General features: G+C 48.1%; 1 protein-coding gene across 5 annotated transcripts in view; it reads left to right on the forward strand.

Annotated features, from left to right (window-relative positions):
- Fhl1 (four and a half LIM domains 1) overlaps nucleotides 1–9476 on the forward strand; it is a 57452-nt gene extending 47976 nt beyond the window's left edge. For 3 of the 5 annotated variants that reach the window (XM_023562848.2, XM_063246452.1, XM_005001363.4), the window contains 6 exons: nucleotides 4144–4325; nucleotides 5156–5330; nucleotides 5929–6098; nucleotides 6537–6723; nucleotides 7346–7545; nucleotides 7950–9476. In XM_023562848.2, the coding sequence (XP_023418616.2) occupies nucleotides 4170–4325; nucleotides 5156–5330; nucleotides 5929–6098; nucleotides 6537–6723; nucleotides 7346–7545; nucleotides 7950–8033 (972 nt within the window). In that variant the 5' untranslated portion in view covers nucleotides 4144–4169 and the 3' untranslated portion in view covers nucleotides 8034–9476. Of the gene's footprint in view, nucleotides 1–2741; nucleotides 2767–4143; nucleotides 4326–5155; nucleotides 5331–5928; nucleotides 6099–6536; nucleotides 6724–7345; nucleotides 7546–7949 lie in introns of those variants that run through there. The other 2 variants (XM_023562849.2, XM_003464713.5) reach the window with 2 other exon arrangements.

A 9476-nucleotide genomic window follows, 5' to 3' on the forward strand; every position in this document is an offset into this window, starting at 1 on the left:
TTTATACATCATCCTGGATTGGACACCTGGGGCTCCAAGTGTAGTGGCAGAACTTTGTATGATAGAAAATTCTCATTACTAGGTACAGATGAGGGCCCCAGCAAGATGCTAAAACAAGCCAGCCTAGGGCAAAGCTGTCTACAAAAACAAGTGATAGGGGAAGTGGCATGTAGTTGTATGTGGTAGATGTTTCATGTAATGATGGGTGACATATCCCGTCGAGGATGACAGCAGTAAGTCAAGGCAAACAGAGGTTTAAAATGTTAAAAGCCTTCATGTTTCATGCTCTTAGACTTTACAAAAGGAATATGAAATATTAATCAAGGGATAAATACTTAAGAGTATGATTCAGTAAGAGTAAAGTGAGCCCCCAAAAGGGCCAAATACCATTTCTACTTTTTCTCTTCTCTAATTGTTTCTAACAAAGAGCAAGAGAGAGACGAAAGTGCAAGCTTTTCTTCCCCTCATGCAGCCAAACTTGAGCTGTGGCCTATTCTCCTGGGTGTCAACCATTGCGATATTTGCTGTCCTTCACAAAACTCTGTGTCAGCATTGTCATTTATCAGCTGGGTTCTTAGTGTTGTTATTCCCTAGAAGATAAGTACTAGCAAAATATCTTATATAGATCATTTGTATTTTATGCACAGTTTTGATATGATGTCTCATCAGAAGGAATATATTGCTCTAACTTCCAAAGCACGTGGCATGAGGATTTAAAAAAAATTTTTTTTGGTACTGGGAATTGAACTCAGGACCTTGTATTTGCCAGGCATTTAAAAGGTTTTATATCAAATAATCAAAGTTTAATCCCAGCACTGGGGAGGCTGAGGTGGGAGGATCATTGCGAGTTCAAGACCAGCCTGGGCTTCAAAGTGAGCGCTCAAGGCCAGCCTGAACTGCATAGCGAGACCCTGTCTAAAAAAAAAAAAAAAAAAAAAAAAAAGACAAAAAAAAAAAAATAAAGTTAGAAAAATAGGAGGTGGGGTAGTTCAGGTTGCCCAAAGTTCTACCAAATTTGATTTCTTGTAAAAAAAAAAAAAAGTACTAAAGTTCATGAATTCGACAGACATTGTTAACATACTTGAAGTATTTCTAGCCTGTTAACTTATTAGGCAATAAAGCCAGCAGATCTAGAACAGCCTATTCTATCTTGATTAATATGTGTTTCCACATACATAAAAATGATTTACATCAACTGTCGAAATCAGTTATAAAATAAGCCTTTGAAATCTGTTTCTCCATCCAGATGCAGTCTGGGTGTAGGTATACAGACGTGGGGAATATAAAGAGACCCTGGAATTCATAAACTTGGAGAATAGTCCTAAAACTAAGACTCAAAATGCCAAGAACCCTTCTTTACCGCTAACTTGGGGTTGTTAATGTGCTTTTTGCTTGGATCCTGTATTACAGGAACAGAATAGTAACATGTGGCTTCATTTCTTTACACTTTGGTATGTCCATGCTCATTGGTGAACCCTGGATTATTTTATCATCTGGATGTGTAGAGACTGAGCAATTCATGTCCTAGGACTAAGAAAACAAGCTAACAGTTCTGCAGGTCTGTGCATTTGAAGTCAGAAAGATATGGCAGAAAAGATCTGTTTGGTATGAGACCCATGGTAGACTTTGCCTTTCTTCAATATCTCTGGTTAGCTCTAAATGGAATTCATTGTGTTTTCTAGAATTATTTGTTCTTGTGTATGACACTAATACCTGTTTTTTAACAATAAAGCTAGGATTCAGAATATCAAAAAGTGAGACTCTCCTTAGGTGAGATTCTAATACTTGAATACAGAAATATTTAGGAGCCATTTCTGCCTTGATAGTCATCAAAAGAGAGCGACACTGAAGTGAGTAGGCTCAAAGTTGTGTTTTAAACAGAGATCTCAGTGCAGGAAACAGGAATATTCATATATGGTCTGAAGACTGTTTCTGATTACTAGCCACACAGCAAGCCAGTGCTGTCTAATCTTATAAATTCTGTTTTCCTGCCAGATGGCATTTTGGGGCCACTGATACTTTGAGTTCCTGGCATTTACTCTTACTGGAGATTTATTTGGTTTCCTAACTGAGCTCTTAACAAGAAAGCAAATCATTGGAAAGGGCGCACTTTCAATATGGCATAGGCAAGGCAAGGCTCATACTTGACCTGGGAAAGAGCTGCAGGGGAGAGGCGCTTCCCCACAGTCTCACAGTGACAGGTACTTTGTGCTTGGCGTGGAGGCCACGGACGGCTGAACAACTGCTTCACATACACTGCACAGAGTTCCAGGGAGCGTGGCCCTGGGTTCATTGTGTATGTTGGTTTCTGACTGTGTCATGTAAAGGAACATCCCGGTTTTTTCTTTAGGGAAAAGTCAAGTCAGAGCTATTCTCTGGTCTTCCTTAGTCTCCTGACTGGTACAACTGTCTCCAGCAACTGTTCTCGTGAAGAATGCCACTCACTTTCTTCTCGAGCCAGCTCTCTGGAGAGGAAGGGTCTGCATGCGTGTCAGCGGGAGGCAGCAAGTGTGCGCACTGGGGGCCTGGTTTCACCTGTTTGGCGTTGGCTGCAGAGACTGGCGTGGGTTTGAGTGAGGCTTCGGCAGCCCTGGCCCAGGCGGGTTCCCACACACAGGGTGTGGTTTCCTTAGCTCACACTCTGCTGTTTGGTTGCTTGGGCAACAGGGCCTAAACAGCCTGGACATGTGCTTGTATAAAAAAGCTGGGAATGGAACCCAGAGCAGGAGTTGGGGCTGTTCCGTTGGCGGAAGAGCTGCAGTGCCGGTGAGTAGCAGGCAACTAACCGCTCGTTATGTCCCCTCACCCTTTCTCTGAGGGGACACTCGCTCAGGGTGTTGGGGAACCCTGGCTGTGGGATGGTTTGCATTCAGCAGTCTCAGCTCTTGTGTTTCCTTCACAGTTTAAATCATTTCTACCTACTTTTGTAAATTTTCTTTCTCAGAGAGAGGAGAAAAATTAATAGAATTAGCATGGAAAGAAGTTGAGAGCTATTAGAAGCTCACATTTGGCACGTTTGTTGGTGGCAAGGTTCAGTGGACAGTGACTTGGCAGAGGGACCTCGGAGGGCCTTAGCAGTCTTGGGTAGGGAAGTGACAGGGTTAGACAGAGGCAGAGAATTGGGGGTGCTTGAAACAGTCAGCTTAACCCTTTATCAGTCACTTGTTTCCAGAGCGTACTTTAAACTTGCAGTGTTTTAAAGCAACAAATGTCCAAAGTGAATCTAACTGATCCTTCCTCTCTTGATCCAAGGGTTTGTTTTTGATCCGTCACAGAACTATGTGTCACTATGACAGATAACCCATTTTCAAAATATGCTGGTGCCAATCAAGAAGGCTATTTACGTAGAAATGCTCCTTGGCCCAACTGCTCAGCCCTCAAAAGTCAGTGCACTATCTGGAACAAAACTGTTTGGGATCTCCAGGGAGTAGACTTGTTTCTTACTGATTTCAAGTAAATTTAAGCATTTTTAATAAGTGAGAGGATTGTTTGTGTGTCTGGCAGTATAGGGTCAGCTGATAAGGTTTTGTTCAGATGCCTAGAATTGTTCAGGTAGGAGGAAAGTGAGGCCTCCAGAGAATAATTTTTCCCCTGCAGAAGTGACAGAAAGGGGCAAAAGCTGGCAGGCAGGCAGCCCTCAGAGCAGAGGGCCACCCTCCTGGTTCCTGTGAGAAGCCTGCCTGCGGCCCAGGGCTTCTTTTGTGTAAAGCAGTTTGCTCTCTCTTGCCTGTGCTGCCCCAGCCCTCTACTGTATCAGGTCACTGCTCACAATCATCTGCTCCCCAGAGTCTCTGTAGTGACCCAATCATTGTGAGCTCTGGCCCCCTTGCCTCTCCCAGAGTCCTTTGTGAGTCAGCTCAGTGGTGCATCCAGGCAGGGACTTGGGCCATCTCTTCAGGGAGGCACTGGTCCTTGGCCTCTGGCCCTTGAGGAGCCCAGTGCCGAGGCAGTGTCTTGCTGGGTATCGGTTGCCGGGTGGACGGGAGGGGGGCTGGCGGCCAGCCCGGGTCGAGTGCAAGCTGAACCCTGGTGCCCAGAGCCCATGGACTCGGAGTGTTTCCTCGGCCATGTGAGGCACTGTCTGCTGCGGCAGGGTGCCCTGGTGCTTCCGTTGTCATTTGTTCTTTCTGCTTGTGCCTTCAGGTCCCTCCAGTTATAAGGTGGGCACCATGGCTGAGAAGTTCGACTGCCACTACTGCAGGGACCCTTTGCAGGGGAAGAAGTATGTGCAGAAGGACGGCCACCACTGCTGCCTGAAGTGCTTTGACAAGTTCTGCGCCAACACCTGTGTGGAGTGCCGCAAGCCCATTGGCGCAGACTCCAAGGTACTAGTTGTCCCCATGTGTGAGCAGTGTGGGCTGGGCTTCGGGGTATAGGCTTTCTGCTGCCATGACAGCAGTAGGCACCTTTTTGAGTTCTGCTCCTCTCAGCAGCCACCTGGAGGCCCGGAGGCAGTCTCTGCTCCCAAAGGGCATTCCTGGTGCCCTCTCTCTGCCGTTTAATATGGGCCTTGGACTAGATAGCCCGCCACGCCTTGGTCAGCTGTTTTGGTTGTGTTGGCTGAATTCCCTTATGTGAAATGCTTGGGAGCAGAAGCGCTTCAGATTCTGGATTTAAAAAAATATTATGGAATAGTTTACATACACATAATGAGACATTTTGGGGGAAAGATACAAAACTAAACAGGAAATTCATTTACGTCATATGTATACCTTATCTACATAGGCTGGAGGAAATTTTAAGCACTGTTTTAATAATTGTGTGCCTGAAGTAAAGTTTATGCATCACAGCTGAAGGGGCTAGGAGAGTCTTTTATTTCCCTTTGGGGGACACTGAGTAACCTGGGTCTCGTGTGCATGGGTTTTAGCTGTGGTCAGGTGTGGAATTTTCCACATAGGCACCATGGTGCCACTCAGAAAGTTTCAGATTTTGGATTTGGATTTGGGGATTAGAGACTTACCAGCCCGCAGTCCTCATTACCCTGGGGATTGTGAGGTTTCCTCCTTGGTCCAGTTGTCCCTCTTACTACGCTGAGGAAAACTCGCCTCAGGGTGCCCTAGGTATGGGCCAGTGTGTCACTCGGTAGTGAGCCCAGGGAAGCCGGCTGTCCCTACCTCGGTGCCCATCACAGGGCTGCCCACTTATCGCTCCCCAGGAGGTGCACTACAAGAACCGCTACTGGCACGACACCTGCTTCCGCTGTGCCAAGTGCCTTCACCCCCTGGCCAGCGAGACCTTTGTGTCCAAGGACAACAAGATACTGTGCAACAAGTGTGCCACTCGAGAGGACTCCCCCAAGTGCAAAGGGTGCTTCAAGGCCATTGTGGCAGGTACTGTCCCCCTCCCACCCCAGGCGGCCAGGGTAGAGCCCTGAGGGCAGACATGACATGGGCTTGCTTGTCACTGAGGGGCTAATGTTGCTGTGAGCTGCTTTGAAACTTAGCATATATATGTACACATATACATACACGTATATATCGTACACATATATGCTCGCACACACGCACACACTTGGAGACTAAAGAACACTGGTGAAAAGAGCCTGTGGCAGGAGAATGAAGTGAACAGTATGTAGCGCTTTCTCATTTGGGTGTAGTGAGTGATCCAGGCATGCTTTCCCCTCCGGGTGTAATTGGGGCTCAGGGATCAAGCAGCACCCCCAGGTGACTGTCTTAGTCCAGGCAGCGGGTCGAGGTGGGGGCGTGGAGATTCAGCATCTCATAGGAAATCCTGCTGCGGGGCCCCACCCCCAGGAGTCCTGGGTGGACATCACTGCAAGGAGCACGCGGTTAGGGTTAGTTGGAGGCGTGAGGCCAGTGACTGCAGGGCCTGCATCCCTCACCTCTGGAGGGCCTGCGGGAGGGGCTGAGTGGATGCAGCCCCCTGCAGAGCCTGTCAGTGGGGCTATCGGCCTGCTTTCCCCTGCAGGAGACCAGAATGTGGAGTACAAGGGCACCGTCTGGCACAAAGACTGCTTCACCTGCAGCAACTGCAAGCAAGTCATTGGGACCGGAAGCTTCTTCCCGAAAGGGGAGGACTTCTACTGCGTGACTTGCCACGAGACCAAGTTTGCCAAGCACTGTGTCAAGTGCAACAAGGTACTTTGGCAAGGGAGTTGCGTATTGACTGCTGTTTCTAAAAGTGTGGACAGTTTGCAGAGCACTTGCACACACACTATCCCATTACGTCCTCATGACAGCCCTGTGACGTGGGAATTATTATGCCTATTTTACAGATGAGGAGACATGGGATGAGAAAGCAGGCTGTCTGATAGCGGTAGTGAGGGCAGCCCTGGCTCTTGAGGCCAGCCTCTGCCACTCAGTTGCTGTGTTACCTTGCCGAGGGTCTCACCTTCCTCGGGCCTTGGTGTCTTCATCTGTAAATTGGGGATAATAATGGCACCTGCCTCCCATGGCCGTGGTGGAGATTAAATGAGATACTGCAAACCAAAGCGCCCAGCACAGTGCCTGGCACGTTGTAGGCATTCAACAAAATGGTTGTTGAATCTGAATCCGGTGCTACACTCCCTGGTCTAGGCCATCACATCTGGAGGAATCACTTACCAGGATCAGCCCTGGCATGCCGATTGCTTTGTGTGTGTTACCTGCTCTAAGAAGCTGGCTGGGCAGCGTTTCACCGCTGTGGAGGACCAGTATTACTGCGTGGATTGCTACAAGAACTTTGTGGCCAAGAAGTGTGCTGGATGCAAGAACCCCATCACTGGTAGGCTTAAAGAGTCCTTGCTAAGTCTGCCAGGCTAGGTGTTGCGCATGATAACCATCTCTCATTTTCCTGTGTCGTCGGTTTCATCCACAAAGACCCCCAGAGAATGCCCTACTGTCCCTGCCAATATGGTCCTAAAGGCCCGCCCAGTAGTTTGGATTCTCCTGCAGGCCAGTCTGGCTTTTGCAATACAGAACACTTCATGACTACTACTGACTAACAATGCCAGGAGTTCACAAGCCTGAGACCTTTGGGCCACAGGCAGGCACTGGAAAGAGGGACTGGGGGGATTGAGGGGTGGGGAGGGGACTGAAAGGGAGGAGGGTGGGGGGAGAGGGGAGGGAGGGAGGGGGCGGGCCGGGGAGGCCGGAGAACCATAACCTGCTGTCATAACAACCCATAACTGAGGGCTAGTGTGGAGGTGCCTGCTGGCAGGGAGTGTTTTGGGGTTTTTTATTTTATTTTTATTTACTTTTTTGCGATCAGAAGCAAAGCTAATCACTTCATTCCTCATCTCGCGGCCGCGATCCACGTGCCCTGGGCCCCTTCCCCTGCCTCCAACTTTCCCATTTCCCCGGGGAGTCTTGAAATGTACATTTGAGAAGACTTTTGCCATCCTCAGGGAAAAGGACTGTGTCAAGAGTGAGCCACCCAGTCTCTAAAGCTAGGAAGCCCCCAGTGTGCCACGGGAAACGCTTGCCTCTCACCCTGTTTCCCAGCGCCAACCTCCGGGGCAGGCATCCGGGTGGAGAAAGGACTTGTCCCTCATGGGTGGTGGTTCTTTATAGAAAAAATCGAAGCTTAGCAGCTCCTCGAGGCCCGGTAAGTGCAGACCTCACGAACAGCCCAAGTTTGCCTCCTGGTGGCCACTTTGATGCCATGGCCTTGACCTAAATCAAAGAAAGTGGTTATGGTGGGAGGTCTGTGCGCGTCACAGGGTGATAGCGGTGGCATGGGAATGCGGGTTCCTTAACCTTGAGACGCCCTCGGCTGAGCTCTGGCATCCTCTCAGGTCCTTGAGAGCCGTAGCAGGCTGGTGGCAGCATGGGGCACAGTGGCAGCATGGGGGACAGTGTGTGGTGGAGGGAGGACTGGGAGCCAGAAAGACACTGGCTCCTTGCATTGTTGGCTCTGAATGGGGCAAGTCGTCATTTAGCTCTGAATCACAGCTTCCTCACCTGTGTTCATTCAACTGTCTCCCTCCATTTTCTTTTGTTTTTCCACAGGCTTTGGTAAAGGCTCCAGTGTGGTGGCCTATGAAGGACAATCCTGGCACGACTACTGCTTCCACTGCAAAAAATGCTCCGTGAATCTGGCCAACAAGCGCTTTGTTTATCACCAGGAGCAGGTGTATTGTCCCGACTGTGCCAAAAAGCTGTAAACTGACAGGGGCTCCTGTCCTGTAAAATGGAGTTTGCATCATGTTCTTCGTGTCCTTGCTCTCTCTGCCCTACACCATCAATAGGACAAGAGTGGTCTTTTACCTCTTAAAGTTGTTCCTTCTGTCTTTTCTCCCATTTTACAGTATTACTCAAATAAGGGCACACAGTGAATCATACTAGTATTTAGCCAAAAGCAAAGTTGCAGCAAAGTTAATTTCTCTATCGCTGCAACAAAGAAATGAAAATTTAGATAGACTGACTCTTCTGCATGTTTACCATAGAGCAGAAAAGTGCTAACCATGTAGCCACTTCATGATGTAAGCAAGAGCATAAGCGACAAAGGCCCCACTGAGACGCCTCTTAGGGCTCAGCTGGGCCCCACCATGTAACCAGAAGACACGCAAGAGTTGCAGCGGCTGCTCCAACTCACTGCTCACCCTCTTCTGTGGGCAGAAAAAGAACTTGCTGGAACGCATAGTTTAGCTTCCTAGTTGAACGCTCACCTTCTTTCTGTTCTTTTGTGTTTTTATATGACTAACAAGAATTTTCGGAAAATTAACATTTGGACTTAGCTGTAATTCTCAACTGACTGTTCCCCTACACCGACGTTTGCTTTGCCTGTGTGGCGTGTGTTCTGAGGGTTCCCGCTTCCCAGCGTGGGACACGCAGGTGATTGCAAGTCTGTGAGCAGATCTGAGAAAACGAGCCTGTTTCAGAACAGCATTGTCACAGTGAATACTTCTTCTGGAAGCTTAACAAAACTAACCCTGCTGTCTTTTTTATTTTTTTTTTAATTAATGATATTTTTGTTTTCATTAATAGTAATAGTTTATGGGTTTGGAAACTTGCATGACAATATTTGAGCCCCTCAGACAGCCCTGCAGTTTTGAGAGTCATCCTTCGGAAGTGACTAGAGGGGTGGTAGCTGAGCAGGCACCAGGGCTGTCATTAATGTGGATCTGACATTTCGAAACCGTCATGAGTCTCATCCCTTGTAACATAGTAGTTGTCTGCTCTTCCTCTGTGTGTTCAAGAGGGCTGCAGAGTTCCTTCTGTTGTGATTCCTAGGACTTCCCCTCAAGGGCTTAGTGGGCTCCCTGGGGGAGCGGGGAGGCCACCGTCCTCACAAGCGGAACTAGATTTCCACCTCCTGCTTCCCTGAGATGCGGGATCACCTCCTTCCTGTACTCTCCATTATTATATTACACAGTATCACAAGCCAGTATCCAAAGTAAACATGTAACTCAGTACATATTAACGTTCTGTAGGAGTGGTTGTAGAAGCCGAGGCCTCATTTCTACATTTTGTCATTAGCTCTTATCATCTAATGTTTCAGTGTATCCTTACAGAAATAAAGCAGCATAGAAATAA

The sequence above is a fragment of the Cavia porcellus genome, unplaced genomic scaffold (assembly GCF_034190915.1).
Source record: "Cavia porcellus strain 051 isolate PalLab524CR breed Dunkin Hartley unplaced genomic scaffold, mCavPor4.1 scaffold_3, whole genome shotgun sequence".
In the NCBI taxonomy this organism is placed as follows: domain Eukaryota; kingdom Metazoa; phylum Chordata; class Mammalia; order Rodentia; family Caviidae; genus Cavia; species Cavia porcellus.